General features: G+C 34.8%; 1 protein-coding gene across 2 annotated transcripts in view; it reads left to right on the forward strand.

The window, feature by feature from the left end:
• SQD2 (sulfoquinovosyldiacylglycerol 2) overlaps positions 1 to 21,469 on the forward strand; it is a 42,562-nt gene extending 21,093 nt beyond the window's left edge. Inside the window, exons 4-11 of one of the 2 annotated variants that reach the window (XM_089795167.1) lie at positions 16,945 to 17,062; positions 17,161 to 17,234; positions 19,597 to 19,652; positions 19,737 to 19,820; positions 20,014 to 20,101; positions 20,228 to 20,305; positions 20,600 to 20,656; positions 20,756 to 21,469. In XM_089795167.1, the coding sequence (XP_089651293.1) occupies positions 16,945 to 17,062; positions 17,161 to 17,234; positions 19,597 to 19,652; positions 19,737 to 19,820; positions 20,014 to 20,101; positions 20,228 to 20,305; positions 20,600 to 20,656; positions 20,756 to 21,251 (1,051 nt within the window). In that variant the 3' untranslated portion in view covers positions 21,252 to 21,469. The remainder of the gene's footprint in view (positions 1 to 16,944; positions 17,063 to 17,160; positions 17,235 to 19,596; positions 19,653 to 19,736; positions 19,821 to 20,013; positions 20,102 to 20,227; positions 20,306 to 20,599; positions 20,657 to 20,755) is intronic. The other variant, XM_089795169.1, reaches the window with a different exon arrangement.
• The last annotated feature ends 2,966 nt before the right edge of the window (positions 21,470 to 24,435 follow it).

Genomic DNA, 24,435 nt, shown 5'->3' on the forward strand with positions numbered 1-24,435 from the left:
TGTTTATATTTATTATTTAATTAAATTTTAGCTTTAGTTCTAGCTCATGCGGATTCACCAAGAAAATTTGTTGTCAAGCCCTAATAAACTTGCCAAGGCGGTTTTAGGTCAAACTTGTCATTTCTTATGACTGAATCTTATGACCATCCCATTCTGATGACCTCATTTCGTAATGCTTCCCCTCTTTCTTTGATCTTCCTCCTGCAACCTTTAAGAACAACAATCTCGCCAAAACATCCTTTCATGTCTCATAATTTGTTATATAATATTGTTAGGTGAATTCATCATAAATACTAACTGATTCATAAGAAAATAAGCTGTCTTCATTTTCACATAATTACAACGGCTAACTTTAATTGACTCAATTTCACATGATCGATGCAACGGCGAAAGATAACTGCTTCAATTTCACATAAACAAAAATAAGTAAAACAATGGCTATAACTTTAACTGACTCAATTTCACACGATCGATGCAACGGCTAAAGATAACTGCTTCAATTTCACATGAACAAGAATAAGTAAAACAACAGCTATAACTTTAACTAACTCAATTTCACATGATTGATACAATGGCTAAAGATAACTGCTTCAATTTCATATGAACAAGAATAAGTAAAACAGCGGCTATAACTTTAACTGACTCAATTTCACATGATTGATGCAACGGCTAAAGATAATTGCTTCAATTTCACATGAACAAGAATAAGTAAAACAACGGCTATAACTTCCATGATAAAACAATGACTAATTTCAACTGAGCACGAGAAATTATTTTGGTTCAACGACTATATTAGCTTAAAAAAAATAATTTTGAGGCAAAAATTGGGATGTAACATACCCACCCCCTTAGGTTTTTCATCGTCCACGATGAAATAATGTCAAGTTTTTTTTAAAGTTTAAAATAAAAGAAAAAGAGTATTCAGTTTCCAGTTTCGTAAAATAGATAGGGGTATTTTTGAAAAATATCATGGTAGTCTTGCCACGTAGCATAATCCTCTGTATATTGGTCCCACTGGACCTTGCATTGAGTTACTTCTCGATTTCGGAAGCGCAGCTTACGTACCTCGAGTATTCTGAGTGGCTTTACCTCTACCACCCTTGGCTCTATCACCTGCAATAGTTTCCAATCAATCAAGTGTTCATGGTGACTAACAAACTTCTTAAGATAAGACACGTGGAAGACGTTATGCACCCTCACAAGGGTTGGCGGTAAAGCAATCCTGTAGGCCACTGGGTTGATAACCTCCAAAACTTCGAAAGGTCCTACATATCTGGGGGCCAATTTAGCATTCTTGCCGAACTTAATAGTACTTTTCTGAGGTTTAACTCTTAATAACACCTTGTCTCCTATTGCAAATACCCTGGGTGTTCTTTTCGCATCAACATAACTTTTTTGCCTGTCATTAGCTTCCTTCAACCTCTGACGAATCTGGAGTACCTGTTCTTCCATTTCTCGAAGCATTTTTGGTCCAATAATGATTTTGTCCTCTAATCGATTCCAACTTATTGGGGTTTTGCATTTATGGCCATATAAGGCTTCAAAAGGTGCCATTTTAATTGAAGACTAGTATGAGTTATTGTATGCAAATTCAGCCAAGGGCAAGTACGTTTCCCATTGATATTGCCGATCCATGCAATAAACCCTTAGAATGTCTTCTAATACCTGATTCACTCGCTCTGTTTGACCATCTGTTTCAGGATGATAAGCTGAACTTATATTCAATTTAGTACCAAAGGCTGAAAATAATGTCTGCCAAAATTTGGAAGTTATTCTTGTATCTCGATCTGAAATAATTTTTTCTGGAACCCCGTGTAATCTGAAAATTTCTTTCATGAACTTGTGGGCTATTTCAAGTGCTCTGTCGGATAACTTCCCTGGAATAAAATGTGCAACCTTAGTCAATCTATCAACCGCAATCAAAATAGTGTTATGCTGATTCTTGGTCATAGGCAACCCTTGTACAAAGTCCATGGATATTACTTGCCATTTCCATTCGAGTACTTCATTTGGGTGCAACAATCCTGCTGGCTATCGATGTTTTGCTTTCACTCTGACATTCTAAACAACTTGCTACAAACTCAATTATCTCTTTTTTCATTCCTTTCCAAAAGTATAAAGATTTTATGTCAGATAACATTTTCGTTACTCCTGGGTGTCCTGAATATGGAGTTGCATGGTACTCCCCTAGAATTAATCTTCGTAACTCAGGATGATTGGGTACATAGATCCTGTGGTGATATCTCAACAATCCATCTCCCTCTAAGTTAAAATCTGAATACTTGGGGTCCTGTGGGTCTCTAATAAGCGCCAAACTGATTTCTGCATAAAAATCATCATGCTCCAATTGCTGTAAGATCTGATCCTTTAATTGAAATTTTACCTTGGTCATGGCTGAAATATGTCTTCTCTGACTTAAGGCATTAGCTACTTTATTTTCTTTTCCCTTAATGTAGTTTATGTCAAATTCATAATTTGATAAGAACTCTAACCATCTCCTTTGTCCAGCATTCAGATTTTGTTGAGTGAAAATGTATTTTAGGCCTTGATGATCAGATCGGAGCTCAAAGGGTTTTCCAATTGAATAATGCCTCCACATTTGTAAAGTGTGAACTATGGCTGCTAATTCTAGATTGTGTGGTGCATAATTTTGTTCATAATTCTTCAATTTCCTAGACTCATAGGCGATGACTTGTCCTTCTTGCATTAATACACCCCCTAACCCTTCACCCGAAGCATCAGTGATTACCACAAAAGTTTTTTGCGGATCAGGTACCCTTAAAATAGGTGCAGTAGTTAGTTTTTCCTTCAGATACTCAAAAGTTATTTGACATTTTTCTGACCAAAAAAATTTCTTTCCCTTTCTCGGAAGTGATGTGATTGGATAAACTATTTTTGAGAAGTTCCTAACAAATTTTCTGTAAAATCCAGCTAACCCCATGAAACTTCTGACTTCTGATACGTTTTTGGGTATGGGCCATTCTTTAATTGCTTTGATTTTAGATGGATCAATTGCTATGCCTTGTGCTGAAATTATATGCCCTAGATACTGAATTTCTTTCTGGTAAAAGGCACATTTTGATAATTTTTTGTATAATTTATGTTCTCTAAGTCTTTGTAATACTACATCTAAATGCCTCTGACGTTCTTCTTCATTTCTAGAATAAATGAGGATATCATCTATGAATACCAACACAAATTTGTCCAAGCAATCGTGAAATATACTGTTCATTAAGTGCATGAAGGCTGCAGGGGCATTAGTTAATCCAAATGGTAGCACTGTAAACTCATAATGTCCATACCTAGTCTTCAAGGCAGTTTTGTGTATGTCCTCTTCCTTAATTCGCAACTGATGATACCCTGATCTTAGATCAATTTTTGAGAATACAGTCGCACCTTCATTTGGTCAAAAAGATCATCTATCCTTGGTAACGGATATCAATTTTTGATGGTGACCTTATTAAGCATTCGGTAGTCTATACATAGCCTCATAGTTCTGTCCTTCTTTCTTACGAATAATACGGGGGCTCCCCATGGTGAGACACTGGGTCAAATCATTTTCTTATCCAACATATCCTGTAATCGAATCTGCAATTCCATAAGTTCCGTGATGGTCATCCTGTACAGAGCTTTGGATATAGGTTCTGCTCTTGGTAATAAATCTAAAGAAAAATCAAATATTCAGGAAGGAGGTAATCCTAGAAGTTCCTCAGGAAATACATCTTGATCGTTCTTTAGATAGGGATATTTTTCTTCAAATGATTCCTTTAGTTTTTGCTTAATTTTTCCATCTTCATAAATATAATCATCCCCATATGTGGTTTCCCTTAAATCTTCAATTTTTACTGCGAATATTTCACAGCCCTTTCTTCCATACCTCTTAAGCTGCATTGCTGAAATCTGTTGGGCTCTTATTTCATGTCTGACCCCTGAAATGCTTGTGGGCTTGCCTTGGTTATTTACACAATTTACTGTTTTGGCAAGGCAATCTACCTTAGCCTTGTGTTCGCTAAGCCAATTTATTCCTATAATAATGTCATAAGATCCTAATGGTGTCACATATAAATTTAGTTTTGTGGAGAAGTTTGGAAAATCAACTTGGGCTTCGAACAAGCATTGCTCTACCTTGGCTCTTGTTTGATTTGCATATTCGATTGTCCACGGTTTTGCCATAAAACCAGATCTTTTTTTGAAATTTACTTAATAATCTAGGTAAAATAAAACATTTTTTTGCTCCAGTATATATAAGAATAGTTACGGGGTTACCATAAATCTTATCTGGTGTTTCGATGGGACCTAACTGCTGTTCTGCTTGTCTGTTATCCAAGGCTGCATGAATTCTTTGTTGAAAAACCTGTTGTCGCTGTGGTAGGGAAGGGCGTTGTTGCTGATTGAGGTTAGGGAATTGTCTTCTAAAGTGGTTTCCTTTGCAAATGAAACAACCTCCCGGTGGTCCTCTTTTCTTTTTATTCTTGTCGTTTTTGTTTATGTAAAAATTCCCTTGATTGTCTCTGGTTCCATTACTTTTGTTTTCAGGTTTGTTGTTCTTTAAGTCCTTAAACTGTTTCTTTGGTGGTCCAGATTCAACGCCTTCTGAATTCCAATTGGTCTTTTTTTTGTTGTCCTTAATAGAATCATCCTTTTTAACCTTATGCTCTTGGCGAACAACTTTTTCCAAAGCTTCTTCCATGGTTCGTGGAGCTAGGACATCTATGGCTCCCCCTATTCTGTTATTCAATCCCATGATAAACTTTCTTACTTTTAGATTGGTATCCTGCTGGTAGGGTGGTACGTACTTAAGGAGCTTGATAAATTTCTCCTAGTATTTATGAACTGATAATTCCCCCTGTTTCAGATTTTGAAACTCAATTAGTTTCTAGTCATAGAAAGTTTGAGGCAACCATCTTGTTCTAAATATGTTTACAAACTTTTCCCATGTAATATCACTAGATCTAATGTTCAATTCCACCTTGGTGTTTCCCCACCAAGTTGCTGCTTCCCCAGTGAATTGGTATATGCCCCAAACTGGCTTTGAGGTCTCAGAGAAGTTTCGGATCTCAAAGTATTGTTCCATCTCTGTTAGCCATGCTTTGGCTTCCTCTCCAGAATCAGTACCCGAGAATTTAGGAGGTTTAATTGTCTTAATATCAGCTGATAAGTCAGCCACAATTTCGTTTTTCTTCTGTTTATCAATTTGCTTAGGGGAGGGGGTTCTATTATGTTCTGAGACTTCAGTCTCGGCTCTAGGTGTTTATTGCATTTCTTCGCGATGTTGTCCCATTTGAGCTGCCATCTTGCTCATTCTTCTGTCCAAAGCTTCTAATTTTAGTTGTTTCTTGCAGAATTTGAAGTAATAGCTCGTTAGAGGTTTGATGGTTCTCTCGAACTATCTCTCGGTTTTCCATATTGTCGTTGTTACTCATGTTGTATTTTCAGGAATTGTACCTGTTAGTTTACATAGTTAAGTTTATTATATATATATATATATATATATATATAGATATATATATATTGTTGCTTAACTAAGAAAAAGGAAAAATCATTCTACAAAACAATATTGATTTTCTTTGCACATCTATGCTGATCATTAATATCCATTACTTGACAAAGAAAATTTGCAAAATTTATATCCATTGCTCAACAAAGCAAAATTTACATATCCATTGCTTGACAAAGCAAAATTACATAATTTATTTCCATTGATCAACAATTTTTTTAATTTTTAATTTATTTTAATATTCATTGCTCAACAAAGCAAAACTTTTAATTAAAATTGCTCAACAAAGCAATCTTTTATTTACAAAATTCCTCTAATGAGGTTGTTTATATTCATATAATATGTTTATTTTTTGTTTGCAACTTCTGGCTCTGTTTGGTACATGTCTCGTACCATCCATGATCTATGAAAATGAAGAAGGAAATTGCTCCGCTGAGCATTCCAAATCTGAATCAGTTTATTCCTGTACGCTGCCTTATTGGCAGGGGTCCATCGAATCCTTTCCTTCTTCATTCGTCATATGGCTTGGTTCAAGGTCTCATCATCCCGAGGCTCGGAACAGCAAGAATAGTTGTACTTTGTCATATTCTTAATGAGGTATGGGAAAATAGGATGTCGTGTTTTCTTGCGGGGCGTTCTACGTACTAACATCTTGTATCTGTTTTCAACTAGTTAGTTTTCAAGAACGTGATGTGCCCTAGGTTCAGTGTTGAACCCAGCGCTCTGATACCATATGTAACATCAGGATTTCTTATAACTACATTTAACTTTTAACTAACTGAATTGTTTTCATTTCATTCCCAATCAAATTTCATATTCAGCTGAAAATAAGTCAAGTCTAAATTGTTGAGATTAAATTTAAACTAAAAACTGAAATTATACCTAATCAATTTACTGATATTCAGACTTAATCTAATTACTGAAATTGATCCTAATCTAAATGTTGAAATTTAATTCTAGGCTAAACACTGGAATGAAAGGATGCATTTAACATGTTACAAAAGCTAACAACTATCTATTCCAAAGAAAAATCTTTCAGCTAAAAAAAATTACAAACTCTTAAGTTAAGAAACATACTGATTTACTTGAGAGACTTTTTCCAATTAATTGTTCAAGCTTGACTTTGGTGAGAGGAGAAATGTTATCATTGGCTTAACCTCCCAACTGCAGAGCTTTTACTTATCCCCACATGTTCTAATTTAATAGAATGGCCCTCCCTACCTTGAGGTCGAGCATGGGACGTTCATTGATCCAGCCATCGGAGTATTCAGGTGGGTTGAGGTCCCAACAGCTATCGAATGAATAATTGAAGCATTAGGACAACAACGTGATCCATTTGTTGTGGCAAGTTTGCTTATTATCGCCTTGGCCAAGGATTTTAGAAGTGGGTTTAGAAACCCGATCTCCACCACTCAACTTGACAACTAATTTTCAAAGTAAAAACCGCATGAGCTAAATGTATTTAATCTGTTTATGTAATTTTTAAGTTACTGATTTTCTTCTTGTTTTCAACTGATAACAGGTTCATTAACTCCTTATCACCATTTTTCGGGCCATCAGCTGGTGACTCACTGGTACATGAACCTACATTTGTTATTGTAAGAAATGCACCTACATCACCTTTTCTGGCATTGGCCAAATGATTTTCTTGATGATCTTTTACAGTTATTTGTAAAAGATGCTCCTTATCAGACTTTAATCACAAGGAACAGGCATACGTTTTAATTTATTCAAACAGTTGGATATTATTGACCTTTGACTTACACAACAAAGAATTTAATCTTTATGCTACTTACATGGATAGATATCACAAATCTTAAGAAGGACTAAGACTATTCAAGTAATTACAGAGAGGAATTCGACTTGCTATAATTGTAATAAGAAAGACATAACAAAAGAGATATCAGCTTTTGATGTCGACTCAGCTAGACGTGGTAATAGAAAAGAGATTTAAATAAATCACAACTATTCCTTACGTGACACAACTATGAAGATGGTTGCTCTTTCTGTAATCAAACTTCCTTTCTAGACTTCCGCGGCTTCCAAGATGTAATGTTACAATCACAAAGGGTACATAGGTTCTGCCGTCTACTTAGAAACTTGAGGTAACGTTGGGAGTTTGTATGGAGTCAGGTTTCAGATGTTAAAGGTTCTCAAACTAAACAGAATGATAGACATGAGCAAGGCAATGAGCGGGTAATTGCAGAATGGATGTGAGTCAGCTAACCAAGGTTGCCCGATAGACGACAAGGCTAGTCTATTTATCTTTTTGAACCCGGCCTTACGGCTTCCTCTGTTACAAGATCATTTTCGACTTATGAAATTGAAAAGAAAGAATAGGAAAAAAAAACGAAAGGAAGAGGAAAGATGAAGGGTCAATTTTAATAATATTATTTTATGTTATTTTATTGTCTTAGTTAGGTTTATAAATATGTACGCATAAGGTGGCTATGTTTGATTAGAAAAAATTAATGTAAAGGTGCCATTTTATGTTTATATATTTATAATCTTAATTAAGAGAGTAAAATAATATCAAATGATATTATTTTTTTGATAAATTTATTTAAGGTAATAATTTTTTTTGTTTATATTTATTATTTAATTAATTTTTAGCTTTAGTTTTAGCTCATGCGGATTCACCAAGAAAATTTGTTGTCAAGCCCTAATAAACTTGCCAAGGCAGTTTTAGGTCAAACCTGTCAGTTCTGATGATTGAATCTTATGACCATCCCATTCTGATGACCTTATTTCATAATGCTTCCCCTCTTTCTCCGATCTTCCTCCTGCAACCTTTAAGAACAAAAATCTCGCGAAAACATCCTTTCATGTCTCATAATTTGTTATATAATATCATTAGGAGAATTCATCATAAATACTAACTGATTCATAAGAAAACAAACTGTCTTCATTTTCACATAATTACAATGGCTAACTTTAACTGACTCAATTTCACATGATTAATGCAACGGCTAAAGATAATTGCTTCAATTTCACATGAACAAGAATAAGTAAAACAACGGCTATAACTTTAACTGACTCAATTTCACATGATCGATGCAACGGCTAAAGATAACTGCTTCAATTTCACATGAACAAGAATAAGTAAAACAACGGCTATAACTTTGACTGACTCAATTTCACATGATCGATGCAACGGCTAAAGATAACTGCTTCAGTTTCATATGAACAAGAATAAGTAAAACAATGGCTATAACTTTAACTGACTCAATTTCACATGATTAATGCAACGGCTAAAGATAACTGCTTCAATTTCACATGAACAAGAATAAGTAAAACAACGGCTATAACTACCATGATAAAACAATGACTAATTTCAACTGAGCACAAGAAATTATTTTGGTTCAACGGCTATATTAGCTTAAAAAATAAATTTTGAGGCAAAAATTGGGATGTAACATAAAAAGTCAAACCCTCAGATTGAAAGGATTAGACAAGAAATCTGCTAATATATTTTTAAAACTCCTTGAGTAAATAAAGGAAATAAATCTAACCAATAAATTACTTACTGATGATTCTTCTTGTTCTCCCTGTATGGGTCTTTATTATAAGTTTTTGCGCCAAAATTTCATCCAAAGATAAGAGCAGGTTAAAGTTGTTAAAGTTTGTAGCTGCGATAGAGATTTTTATCTCTCAAAATTTGGATGTTATTACTGTTATTGTCATCTTCAGCTGAAAAGGTCACTTAAGTTTAATTTGTAAATGACATGTGTCATTCACATGCATTGGGGAATGAATATTTGAAGAGTTATAATTTATTATAGGAGTTATGGGAATCTCAAGAAACCTTCAGTTATAATGTGAAGAGTCTCTCCTATTGTTATGTATTCGCATTATGCAAAGGATATTGTACACTTGAACTTTTCATTATCAATAAAGATATATTTGTGTTGTGTTGCTGGGTTTTTCCCTTCATTCTTGAAGTGTTTTCCCATGATAATTCTGGTCTTCTTTGTTTCAGTTTTTTCTCTTTCTTATTGCTGGTTATCTTCATAGTTTTCTGGGCTCTAGTTTTAGCATGGTATCAGAGCCTAGTTTTGATAACAACATTAAAGGAAATTTTCTTTTCTTTCTTCTCATTTGTGTTTTCAGATTATTTACAGTTGAAAAGTGTAAATGATTTGTTCAATGGAGGAGTTGTCAATTCATTATATCATTATTTTATGAAGCGTAGAAATTCTGGTATTTGAACTTCTTGTTGTAACTTCGCTTGTTATATTTTTCAGTAATATTTCTTGGTCGGTTTCCAGATCATATGTTGATGTAGGTGTTGCCATTTTGGTACTGTTTTTTTAATCTCCGTCATTAGCTTTATTGTCATCTCCTCTTTAGAATCTCAATTCATATGAGAAGTCAAGGATCTCCAGTATATTTGTGGATGGTATTTGATTCTGGTTTATAGGAGAAATTGCAAGGAAGCACATGCATACCTGTTCCCTATTGAAATCAAGGATCGAAAAATACAAATTCCATTCATCCCTCCCAATATCAATAGCTGAGATTTCTTTGTCTTGAGGAGATTCTGAGATCAATCCTCGTGCCTATTAGGTTGTGCCATTCTCCCTCTCTATCTTTTAACTCAAAACCCTCCTTTTTGAACTTTCCAATTTGTTTCAAAGGTTGCGGATTCAATTCTTGAAGGTTTCGCATGGCAATACTTTATGCCCTGGTGGCCCGTGGCTTTGTGGTTCTTGCGGCATTCAATGCTACTCCTACAAATGTAAGTGCAATTGTGTGTCAAATACTGGAGAAAATAACTGCCGATTGCCACGTCTCGTATTCTCAGGATTGCTATTTTTTATATCTTGGGTCCATTCTTGCAACGAGTTTAGTTTTCATTCCTTATCTTTGTGCTTTGGCATGAAGTTGCATGAATTGACTGGAATAATATATCTTTTTTGATTCGACTATTTGATTTCCACATTCATATGTGTGATTTGCTGTGGTCATTTTTCCTTCTTGTTTTTGTGGATCGTGTTTATTGAAGAGAATATTTCATGAGACGTATTGAAGACATTGACTTATGAATTGTTACATTGTGTAACTGTCATCGGGTGCATGATTATTGTCTCATTGTATTCATCTTTTGCTAGAGTTTGTCTAAATGTTACCCGAGTTGCCTAAATCATGCCCGTTAAGGGATTCAGCTAGAGTGTTAGAGGCATAGTTCTATTATGGTATTAATAGAAAATTAATAGAATTTACTTTTGAATTATCGAAGAAAGGAAAAGTATAGATTGGTCTTAGCCGTGAGTAGTTCTGTGAGGCTGGAAATTGTTCCAATCAGTAGTATAGTATGGTGAGAGATTCAGGCAATGGACGCGTCTGGTTAAAAGATAGTGATAAATTTATGAACACTTGGGTTGTGTATCAAGCTAGAAAGACCACCCGGACTAGAGTCAATCAAAAGGCTATTATGGGTATTTTTAAAAGTATATCATCTTGAGCTCTTAAGTCGGTCTCTTGTTGGGTATAGATCATAAAAGAGATAAGTATTTATTTTTATTGCTCAGAAATCAGTATAATGTTAGTTTATTTTATATTTTATTATGGTTGCATACATTATTCTAGTGCTATATATGGTTGCATGCATGATCAAGAGGATTATTTTTCAAATAGATAAATATTTTGAGTTTTATATTTGGGAAGTATATTTAAATTTTTGATTGCAGGTTGCATCAAGATATGAATTATAGCTCGAGGGGAGATGCAGAGCTTTAGAGGGAGATTTAAGATTCAGAGGGAGGCTTCATAATTAAGAAGGAGTGCTTATGGAATCTCCATCATTTTCATGCTTGTGGTATTTGTAAGATTTGAGACTTAAGTGGAACTAAGTCTTATTTTGTTATGCCTGTTTTATTCTTGTGTGAATAAATAAGATTGTAAGATCTACAATGATAACTTTTTCATTATGTGATAGTGAACATCATGTTGAGAGAGTCCATGATGTCATCATGTTGAGAGATTCCGTGATGAGAGTTGGATGTCATGTTGAGAGATTCCATGACAATTCATGTTGAGAGAGTCGGTGATTAAAGGCTTAGCTGTGAAGAAATCTGTCATGTTGAGTGATTCCATGATTATTAACAATGAGTAATGGTTATTGGTTTTCATGTTGAGTAAATCCATGAATTATGTTTTGAATTTGTATGATCATAATTTATCATTGACATTTTTTTGGTTGCAGTTTTGTGTGACTATTCAGCTAAAGATCTCTCTCTTGCTAAGAGGGAGTGTTAAAGTTTGTAGCTGCGATAGAGATCTTTATCTCTCAAAATCTGGATGTTATTACCATTATTGTCATCTTCAGTTGAAAAGGTCACTTTAGTTTAATTTGTAAATGACATGTGTCATTCACATGCATTGAGGAATGAATATATGAAGAGTTATAATTTATCATAGGAGTTATGGGAATCTCAAGAGACCTTCGGTTATAATGTGAAGAGTCTCTCCTATTGTTATATATTCGCATCACGCAAATGATATTGTACACTTGAACTTTTCATTATCAATAAAGATATATTTGTGTTGTGTTGCTGGGTTTTCCCTTTCATTCTCGAAGGATTTTCACAGGATAATTGTGGTGTTTTTTGTTTCAGTTTTCTCTCAATCTTATTGCTGGTTATCTTCATAGTTTTCTGGGCTCTAGTTTTAACAAAAGTTGCCTATAATAATTAGGTTTGTGGAAAGGTATATCAGCTTCCATTGAATTTGAGAACTAGATCTTTTAAAAATTTGGGTCAAAAACATTTTTGAGGTGAGAAGTTGGAGCAATAATTCTGACTGCAAAGGTCATTGCATAACCAAATTACTCCTTATCTATGCTACCAAAAATTAAGAGAATTTGAATTCCAAAGAATGGCTCAACAACTAGATTGACTGAAACCTTTACTTAATTACAAGAAGACTAATGAAAAAATTTAGTTTAAACTCAAGGCTGCCAGAGTGAATACCTGATTAAATTTGGGGCTCACCTGAAATGTACCTGCATGTGGTATATGAGCGTGCTTGCAAAATGTACCCAAATGAAAACATCACCTGTTTAAATGTTCTATTATGACCATAAAAACATGTACATCATCTATTCTCATGGCATTTACAGTTTGGTCTGTTAATTCTTACAATTCATAAAAATTGTATTAATAGCTTAGTTTCGAACTCTGATACCGATTCGTGGCCCTGCCCCCTGGCTTCCGCATCCGATATGGACGGATGCGGGAAGCCTTCGGATGCCTGCGAGTGGCTTCCGGGCAGCATCCGCAGGGAATCCGGGAGCATCCGGACGCATCCGCGGGAGTTAGGCGGAAAACTAATAAAATAAAGTATATTTTAACTTAAAACTATGAAACAACATGTGACTAAAAGCATTTTTTCACAATAAAACCCTAAAACAACCCTAGAAGACAACATAGAAGCATTCACAAGAGTCATTTTAGAGTTTTGTTTGCACCTACAGCCACTCCTTCATTGTGAAGCTAAGTTCAGCATTTTCGAAGAGGATCGATCGAAGAGGGAGAGATAGCTTTTTCAAAGAAGTTTAAACCATTCAAGGTAAGTGATCAATCCTTTTCTTGAGTATTTAGATGAATTTTTTTGAGTTTTTGATGATTTTTTTAAGTTCTTGAAGATTTTTTTAAAGTTTTTTTTCAAATTTTTTTTTTTGAAAGATATGTAAAAGCAACTTTGGGTATCTATTTTAGTAGTTTTTCTCACTTCTTTCCACTTGTATGCATGATCATTGATGTTCATCGTTGTTAGGAACTAATTAAAATTTATTTATTTTCTTATAAAATAGGTTGCAAAAAACTAGGCAAGAATGGATACCGGTGGTAGTGCTAGTCAAAGTTCAGTGGGGGGCCAAGGAGGGGAAGGGACTGATAATTTCAAAATTGATGTAGGTTCTCCTTCGTGGAGACATACAACACGGATATCACAAGTTTCAGGAGGTGGCTCATACTATTGGAAGTGATATTATTGTCAAAGTAACAAAGGAAAACCTTTCAATAGCTCATATTCTCGAGTGAAGCTTCATTTTATGGGCCCTGCTGGCAAAGGATTTGGAATGTGCAAAGGCAAAAATGGTACTGGGATGACTAGCGCGGAAATACTTTCATTTGTAAGAGAACAAGAAGCTGCTGATGCATTGATCAATAGATCAAAAAAAAGCTACTATTAAGGTCCTTCCTCAAAGAGCAAGCCAAAGACACCCACTAAACCAATGACATCCTCCCAACACCCATTCTTGCAGGTACCTGTGCCAGAAGAGGATGAGGAAGAAGTGGAAATTTCAACCCGTAAAAGAGGCCCATTGGACACCGCATTTAAAATGGGGGCAAGAGATCGCGCTGATGAAGCTATTGCACGTTGCCTCTATGCGAATGGGCTTTCTTTCAACTTGGTGAGATCACCATATTGGAAGGAAATGGTGGCAGCAATCAAAGAATCACCAACTGACTACACAAGCCCGGGCTATGAAAAGGTGCGTACAACTTTATTGCAACAAGAGAGGGCACATATAGAGAGAGACCTTCAACCAATCAAAAATTTTTGGAAAACTTCGGGTCTAACTATTGTGTCAGATGGTTGGAAGGATACAAGAAACCGGCCACTGATTAATGTGATTGCAATTTCCCCCAAAGGGGCAATGTTTTTGAAGGCCATTGATTGTGAAGGGCAAGTGAAGGATTCGGAATTCATTTCTAGAATTCTCATTGAGGCCATTGAGATGGTGGGTAGTGAGAATGTGGTACAGGTGGTCACTGACAATGCCAAAAATTGCAGGGGTGCGGGTGCTTTAGTTGAGAGTCGGTACGACCATATTTTTTGGACTCCATGCACTGTTCACTCCCTTAACTTGATCATGCAGAGGATTGGCACTGAAGTAGATTGGGTGAAGAAAATATATGAAGAGGGGGAGGACATACAGATGTTTGTGACCAACCATCACATGTCACAATCCATTTTTAGAGCATACTCCAAATTGGAGTTGCTGAAGGTAAATTAATTTTTTTAAATTACCAAGTTTGATGGTTTTGTAATTTAGTTAAAAATTAAAATTTTTAATTATATTGTCAATTGACATATTGTTAATTTGCTTAGGTTGTTGAGACCCGTTTTGCATCTCATACAATCGTTATGAGACGACTCAAGGTAAAAGATGCATTAAGTCAAATGGTCATCGGTCATCAATGGGGTGTATGGAAGATCTCAAATTCAGAAAGAGCACAAAGGATCAGGAATTTGATCTTGAATGAGAGTTGGTGGGCTCGTGTGGCATATGTATTGGATTTCACCGAGCCCATCATGACTATGCTCCGTTTTGCTGATACAGATACACCTTGCTTAGGGGATGTGTATGATGACATGGACACCATGGTTGAGAAGGTAAAACATTCTATACAAGCACATGAGAGTGACCCCACACAATGTGAAGCCTTATGCAAACAAGTGCAAGCAATTATCAACCATCGCTGGAATAAGATGACTACCCCATTGCACCTCCTTGCATATGCCTTATCTCCTAGGTACTATAGTGAGGAGATGGCTGGTATGCCGGGTAGAGTTGCACCATTTGCGGATGAGGAGGTTGCTGAGGGGTGCCACAAAGCCCTTTCAAGACTCTTCCCACTGGAAGAAATGCATGAAAAAGTGAGGGAAGAATTTGGGTTGTTTGCTTCGGGGTTAAAGCATTCTCCATTTGCACTAAAGGACCAAAATAGAATGGGAGCTATCACATGGTGGTACATGTATGGTCAACCTTTCAAGCATCTTCAACCTCTTGCAATCAAAGTCCTATCACAAGTAAGTTTTTTATTTTGTTTTGTAAATTTGTTTTAAAATTTTATGTTTACACTTGCATTATAGACTTTAGTGTTTCACACATTCTATAAAATTAATTTGCTTTTCATTTGTATGTTTTGTGACAACTATATAGGTTGCTAGTTCTTCTGCTGCTGAAAGGAATTGGAGTACATACTCCTTTATCCATTCGGTGAAGCGCAACCGGTTAGGCTCCAAGAAAGCTGAGGACTTGGTCTTTGTCCACACCAACTTGCGTCTTTTGTCACGTAAGAATGATCATTACAAGGAAGGGGCAACAAAGCTTTGGGATATAGCCCCTGAGTGTGCAGATTTGGATGCAACACTTCATGATCTTGTTACAGTTGGAGACGGTGATGATGTTAGTGTGGCACGTGGTGCATCTAGCATAAGTGGAACCATGCTTGGTTCAAATGATCTTTCAGCAGTTGGAGATGACAATGAGAATGTGGATTTTCTTGCAAATCCCTATGATTCAGAGCCAGACTCTGATTGATTGAATCTTCAGACTTCAATCATTTACCATGTTTTTAAATATTTTGTTGGAATCTTGAACATGACCTATTTGAACTTATTGTTTAAGAGTCAAGACTAAACGCTAATGTTGGACAAGCACATATTGATATTGATAAATGAATATCATATGAATTTTGAAATATCTTGAATTTTGTTTAAGGGTTCAATTAATTGTTAAGTATCATAGATTCATAGTCATATTATGCTTTATCAAATGATTTTTTTTGGTATATTTCTTGCATTTCGTTGCATATGTTAATATTATAATATTATATATATATATATATATATATATATATATATATATATATATATATATATATATATATATATATATATATATATACGTTTCCTCCCGCATCCGCATCCAAAAAAAAAAAAAAACCCCGCATCCCGTATCCGCTTCCGGAATCCGCTTCGGAATCCGCATCCGAATCGGTAACTTAGGTTTTGAATATTAGCGGCTGCATTCCTTGAGAATACCTGTGGTTGAAAGAAGGTAAGTTTCTCACTGTTTACCGCAGTTGCTGCTAAATATTTAAAATGTGAAATTCAAAAGCCTGCTTAATTGGATAGGATTAGATCACCAGTCTTAATCAAAATCTGGCAAACTTTTTTCAGGTAGTTTTCTAAGCTAGTCTTTACTTGCTCTGGAGAGTCTTTTTTATGCATTTATAATTTTATTGCATTTTGATTTGGGTATAATTTATTTAAAAAAAAATGGGTTCTTAATTTTTTTGTTAGATTTGTTAGCTCTAGAAGCTGCTTTTCTTACTAGATTTGCAATAAAAAGTTTAAAGGCAAACTTATACAAGTTTTCTTTGAGTTGCCCTATCTAAAATCAAAAAATAAACATACATGATTTTTCACCTGCTTTACTGGACTGCCTCACTTCACAAATTGACATAGATATCTCCGTTCATATCCTTTCATAGTTTCCACTATCTATGTCATGTTATCAATCTTTCTTTTCTTTTAACTGTTGGGTTTCATCAAGAGCTATTGATATTTCTTTAGGGATAATCAAACTTTCTTACAATGCCAATTTCTTGAAGTTTGAAATTAATGATATTTATATGTTTTTTGGTGTGCAGTTTTCCGTGTCCTTGGTATTCAAAAGTTCCCCTATCCTTGGCATTGAGCCCCCGTATTATTTGTGAAATTGCAAAATTTAAACCTGACATTATACACTGTACATCTCCAGGAATTATGGTGAGCATTATTTAGTACTGTAATATGATATTAACTACTTGGTACTTCCTTGTTGGATACATTCATTTTCAAAAACAGATCATTTGAGTTGTTTTCAGGTATTTGGCGCCCTTATAATTGCAAAGCTATTGTGTGTTCCTCTTGTTATGTCTTATCATACTCACGTTCCAATGTAAGTTCTTTCAACATTGTGTTATTTTTGCATTTGTTTTCCGTTTTTGTTCCTGGAAAATTTTCACAAAAGAAAACAAATTTGATGAACTTTAGCATCCAAGCTTTCTAACTTTGGAGGGTTCTATTTATTTTCATTCATCTTTTATCACAAAAATTGAGTAGAACCTCTAGAAATTGATTTCCAATAGGAAAAATATAAGTAGACATAAGATTTTTGCAATTTGTTAACTTGAAAATCTGAGTTTTTGTAGATTCTACTGATGAAGGGTACTCCCCTTCATAACGCAAACACAAAACCAATAGAGAAATAAACAACAAATTGCAAGAATCAAACATTTGTTCAAGAACAAAAACACTTGCTTTCTATTATCTTAAATGGAACAACATTACAATATTCAGAAATATAACATGCTATAGCTACATGGGCATTTTAATTACATTAATCTGCAAACCAAAGGCACCATATGCACCATTGGAACTGCCCTAGATAATCCTATTTGTCTACTTTATATTTAGAAGTTTAACCGCCCTAGAAAGTTTTGGAGGCCGTCATCCATTATATTATTATTTTGCCATTGGAATATGCTGAGAATGTGCTCCAAACTATTTTCAGAACTCAAATGAGTGTTTGAAGGGATTGTAATTTTCCTCCCAAAGTAGCACATCTTGTGAACAATTGACCTGATTGTCTATTATTATCCCATTTCAGAACCATTACAAAGGTTTCTACAACCCAAGGCTTGTGAAGCACTAGCTGATCAAAATTTGACATCCTTTCAGAGCATCTAAAGCCTTCAATACTGAGTTCAAATTTTTTAAAATTACCCTGCCAAAACTGAAAATTCACTATCTTCAAAATCAAATTTAATCTTGCCATGGAACTTTACCAAGAAGCTTCTATATTGAAAATGAACTTCTGGAGAAGCAATTGGAACAATATGTGCTAAGATGAACGACTTATCAAAAAAGTAAACTTGCCTAAAATAGTAACCCTGCCCGAGATAGCCCTTATTGAAAGCCTAGACAATATTTTTGGGTGATGCAAGATTGCTCTTGCACCATCGATGTTCTTGCATCATTTACTCTGCATGCTGTAGATGTTCTGGTGACTTATGGTGTATGGTGCTTCTTCTGAAAAGTAAATATGTACCTTGATTGTGATAAATTATCATGTTGACCAAGTGCATGCAAATGTAGAGAGCCTGAATTCATTCCTCTTAAGGGTTCATTTGTCATGATTTGTAAATACATTTCAAGACTAGATTGAGCCATTTTTGGGTGGGTCTTTGAATCTAATTTGTTAAGCATCAAGCACTGGATATCTAATCCTGACTGAAATTTACATTCAAAGAAAAATTATAGGCTGTTAGAATTTATTCCTGTTTCTAGTTATTTAATTAGTTATTAAAATTAGTGGAGACTGTTTTATGAGTGACTTTTATAGGTATTTATTTGCTGGATATACATTTGCTCAAATATATTTTTGGGTAAACCTGCTGTTACAACTAAACGATATATTATTTTAAATTTAGCATATACCATTCTGGCAAACTTGCAGGTGAAAAGGCTTGTAACAATTTCTCCACTGATGCAATTGCTGTAAATCTAAATTACCTGTTGTGCAATAGCTTGACCCGTTGGCTGTATCCATGTCTGCATCTCTCACAACTACCTATCCAAAAAATCGTGGTCGTACCCTTACCTCTTTGAATCAATGAACCTTTGTCTGTGGTTCTCTGGGTTGAGGGCTCTCACAGAGTTCTTCCTCACAAGCTGAGTATGCATGTGCGTACACAGAACTGAAGTCTGAATTATGAGTCTGCCATCTATCTATGGTTGGGTATTCACTGTATGACCTATTTTTGGACCAAAAATAACTGTGAACAGTTTACAGAGTAGAATGCAAAGGAAATAAACTGTAACATTTCCCAAATCAATCCTAATTTGCATATGCTTGAGGTTATTTTTGTAGATTCCCATGAAGGATGGATTTAGTACTTGTAATCTCCTGTCTTCCCTCTGCAGGGGTTACATAAGTGAAGTCTGATGCTTTGGAAACTATAATAGGGAGAGCACTACAGTTGCATTTGTTTGTTTTGTTTACAAAGTCAGTTGCATGATACCAGTTGCAATATTTGAATATCAAAGATACAATTCGTATGTTTGCACAATGTCAGGAAATATAGTTGCCTGGTTAACTTTGGAAAACTGCTTAAATGATACTGCAATAATCAACTCAAATTATTTGTACCTTCATTTATTGACTTGAGAAATTTTAATTTGCTTTGAAAAATAGAACGTGAAAACATAGAATTGCAGGTTATGATCATTATGGGTTATTGTTTTCTCTTTGGCTACAGATACATTCCCAAATACACATTCAGCTGGCTTGTCAAGCCCATGTGGTTGGTAATCAGTAAGTATGCCTACATTTCGTGATGTCACTGGCAAATTTGCAATTCAAATGTGTCTTGATAATGTAGAAATGGATTATTTGTAGAATTGCTGCACAGAGCTGCTGATCTCACTTTGGTTACATCAACTGTTCTTGCTACGGAGCTCAAAGCTGCAAGAGTAGCTGCAGGTAAGTAAACAATCATCTGTATAAAATGATATCTTAAGGTTGGTTATTATGTAACTTCGTATGTTCATGATAAGTAGGATGCATTTTTATAAAACCACTGGGAACATGGTTGAATGGGCATATTTCCAACTGATGGGCTGTCTCTCAAGTTTAAGACATTAATGAAATTTTCATAAATTGTATTTATTTGCAGCATATAAGATCCGTCTTTGGCACAAGGGTGTTGATTCTGAGAGTTTTCATCCACGTTACAGAAGTCACAAAATGAGAGTTCATCTCACGTATGTTATCCCTTATCATTCATCCCTGTTAATGGAGGTGAATATTTAGCATACACAATTTCACGACATAATAATAAATAATAGAATGAGTGAGGATTTACAAGTACTTGTTTTGAACTATGACAGGAATGGTGAACCACAGAAGCCACTGATTATACATGTAGGACGCCTTGGAGTTGAAAAGAATTTGGGTTTTCTCAAAATGTAAAATTTTCTTGGTCCAAAGTAGTTGAAATTGAAACCAAGGTCCAGTATGTTGTAGGGAAAAATCTAAGGAATATGCGAGTTTAGAACTAGAAGTTTGGAGAGCTTGGCAACTCATTTTCAATATTGAATTTTCAATTTTTGTTTGTTTGGCATAACTGATAAATCCAGATATATATTTTAGTTCCTTTTATTTTTTATTAATTACTAGTTTACAAAGATGAATTCTCAAAAAGAAATGAAGTCACTTTTATGTTCTCATTCTCAATTCATAAGTGGTTTTTTGATCTGTAGGCTCATGGATAGACTACCTAATGTGCGACTTGCATTTATAGGAGATGGACCCTATAGGTAAAATCATGCATACTGCAGGCCTGGAATTTCAGAACGTTGGTGGTATAACTTACGAAACTAATGTGTCTGTTTGAAATAATTGGGCTTTTCTCACAGGATGGAACTGGAAGAAATGTTTGCTGGGATGCCTGTTGTATTTATGGGTATGCTGCATGGGGAGGAACTTTCCCAGGCATATGCTAGTGGGGATATTTTTGTCACTCCTTCAGAATCGGAAACGCTAGGTTTTGTTGTTCTTGAAGCCATGTCTTCAGGCGTTCCTGTTGTAGCAGCACGTGCAGGTGGAATTCCTGACATTGTATCTGCTGAGGAAGAGGGAAAAACAGGCTTTCTTTTTACTCCAGGAGACATTGATGATTGTTTGCATAAAATTAAATTACTTCTTAACTCCCCTGAGCTTCAATTGAGTGTTGGTAAGGCTGGTAGAGCAGAGGTTGAGAAGCACGATTGGCGGGCTGCTACTAAAAAGGTACGTAATGAGCAATATAATGCTGCAATCTGGTTCTGGAGGAAAAAGCGCTTTCAGATCTTTCGGCGAATTAGCTGGTTGCTACGACACACACCCTTAAGAGCCCATGTATGTTTGTCCTAACTATGGTGGCTAGTCTAATGGTTAAGGCACACAATCCTTGTATAATCTAGGTTAGCTGAATGATTAAGATATGCTCATTGTATAATCCAAGTAATTGCCTATCAAGGAAGTTTGTTATTTCTTTGTTCTTTTCAGTGGTTTGTACAGGTAAAATTATTTGTAATTTGGCATTCATTTCAGATCACCATATATGAAAATATTGATGTTGTACTGTCTAATGAGTTTCCAATCATTTTTAGATATTTAGATCAATGAAAATCAAATATTTATTGATTTTGCATCCTTGATCTATTTTTATCAATTTTGAGATCTAGCAACCAAACCTGTAAGGTTAAGTAGCTACAGAACTTTCGAATTAATCTAGAAATATGTATTGGTGGACTGCTTTTTATGTTCAACCTTGTTGGGATAGAGAAATTCTGCGAGGGTAGTTTTCGATTGTTTATTTTCAGTATAAATTTTATGATTGAAGGAAGTCATAGAAGACTCCATTTCCAAGTGGATTATAGTCTGGAGGAACATAATTTCACTAGTAGATTTATTTTTTAAATATATTAAGCATCTCATGTGTGATGTGGGGGTTCAAGGTGGCAAATGCAAATTCTATAGTGCAATATGATGAATAAAGTACTTTTATATGCTGGTAAATACACATTTGTTGGTCTTTTGGCCCTCCATTCACTTTTGCAATCAACACTATGTTACGTTATTGTTCAATACTTCTTGTATTTTCCTTTTCAAAGATAAGCAAATACGTAATTCAACAGGGAATATTCAAATCCATTTTGATAGGATGATTTGAGTTTCTCCTTGAAAAATTCTATCACCTATTTTTGCTTTAATTGTTTACGTTAAGTGGTCATTAATAAATAAGAGAGATTTTTTAAAGCAAGTTAAATTATGATATTATTATCAGGTTTCAATTGCATAGTTTGGAGGCAAACTCATCTCCCCATGTTTCCAACTCATTAAATATGGGTTAATGAGTTTGGCTCAAAAACTACATAATTGATGAAACAAACATGGATCAATGAGTTTGACTCAAAAACTATAGAGATGATGACACACAAGTCAAGGAATTTGACTTGAAGACTAAACAATTGAATCTTGATAGTGAATTCTACTTCACTTCTTTCACCATTTGACATACTCGGCACTTAATAATTTGCAAGACAGGTTGCAAACTATCACCTAGAGCTGTTTTAGACAATGTTCGGGCCTTTCTTAAATAGGTAGTTTTATGCCGCCTTAGAAGGTTCTAGACGCTCAAACATAATACCTAGGGCCAACAGACCCTAACAAAACATATAGAGTCGGTCAAATACATATTTGACAATTATTTTAGAAATTTTGGGTAGCCCAATTTCAGAAGGTCATAACTCACAAACCGTTGCTCCGATTGGCTATTATAACCACTTTTCGAAAACGTCAGCTTGTGATCTACAAGCTCAAAAGTGTGCTAGTGCCCTTTCCTCGAGTGTTTAGATCTCATCCGCGCACTCTAAGGCCTTCAATGGTGAGCCTGAAGATTTTTCTGCAATTTTTCAATTAAAAATCTGCAAAAACTTCTCCAATAATTAAGCTAGAGTAATGAGATTTTTATGGTAAGCTTATATCTCTAAAATGAGCCTTCATGTAGAAAGTGAGAACATTCTGAGTTCATATAACAAACTTACTAAAAATAGCAAGTTCCCATAAATAGTAACTACCTTGTCTACTAGCCCTTATTAAAATAGAAAAGATTGAAAATAAAATATTTTTAGGCGATGCAAGATTGCCCTTACACACAAGATGCTTCTGCATCAAGATGATCGAAGTGATGATGGTTCTGATGGAAATAATGATGATGGAGAATAGTGTTTGTTGTAGTAAAGGAAGAGTAACCTACGTGTGAAGGAGGAACTAGTGAAGAAAAGTCATTGATATCAAGCATGTACAAAAAATATGATTGGATTATTGACAATGAATGCACACACCATATGACCAGAGACGAGAAAATTCATTACAATGGAAGAATGTAATAAAGGCGTAGTCATATTTGGTAATGGATCACCTTGTTTCATAAGAGGTAAAGGTTCTATTGCCCTTAATGAAAACATAACTTGTGATGATGTCTATTGGGTTGATGGTTTGAATTATAACCTGTTGAGTATATCTTAGCTAAGTAACAAAGGTCTAAAATTTGAGATTAGTAATGGTATCTATGAGATCTTAGGAAAGTATGGTGCTTTTATTGCTATTGGTGAACAAACAAGAGATAATATTTTTAAAAATTGAGTAGTTCTAATGGACATTGTTTGATTGCTAAAGTAGAGGAATGTTGGTTATGACAAAAAAAAATTCTATGTGAATTTTGAGAATATGATAAAAGTTTGTAAGAAGAAATTTGTGAGAGGTATTTCTAATTTAGTTAAACCCAAGAGCTACTATGGTGATAAATACTTCATATTATTTTTTGATGACTATTCAAGGATGATGCCAATCATATTTATGAATAAATATGATGTTTTTCGTATGTTCAAGATGTATACGACAAGAGTTGAGAAGGAGACATGTAAGACTATTTAATGTCTTAGATATGATTGAGGAGGTGAATTTACTTCACAAGTTCAATATATTCTGTGATGAACATTGAATCAAGAGGAAAAAAATGATGCCTAGAGCACCACATCAAAATGGAATTGCAGAAAAGAGAAATAGATCCATTGTCGAATGTGCCATGACATTGCTAAAGCAAAAAATATTGGCACAACAATTTTGGAGAGGCAATAAGTACCACAATCTACACATTGAATAAAGTACAACTCAAGAAAGGTACAAACAATACACCCTATGAACTTTGGTACAATCATACACCTAAATGTTAGGATTAATGAGACAAAAATAACAATTACATGCAAATGTAACCAATAAAAAAAAAAAAATAGATCGCACAAAAGAGAACACAAGACACAAAGATTTAAAGTGGTTCACCTAATGCCTAAGCTACATCCACCAAACAATGAGTTTAATATTCTTATTATCCAGTGATTACAACCTGATTACAATCCGTAATCCTTTACAACTCAATATTGCTGCAAGAAGCTACAATATCATCATATATTATGAAATCCCTAAACTTAAGCCATTTTATACAATATTTTTGTTGCTTCCAAAATTAGGGCTAGAATAAGTCATCTAATAC

The sequence above is a fragment of the Cupressus sempervirens genome, chromosome 8 (assembly GCF_028749045.1).
Source record: "Cupressus sempervirens isolate cs-2001-9-10 chromosome 8, ASM2874904v1, whole genome shotgun sequence".
In the NCBI taxonomy this organism is placed as follows: Eukaryota; Viridiplantae; Streptophyta; class Pinopsida; order Cupressales; family Cupressaceae; genus Cupressus; species Cupressus sempervirens.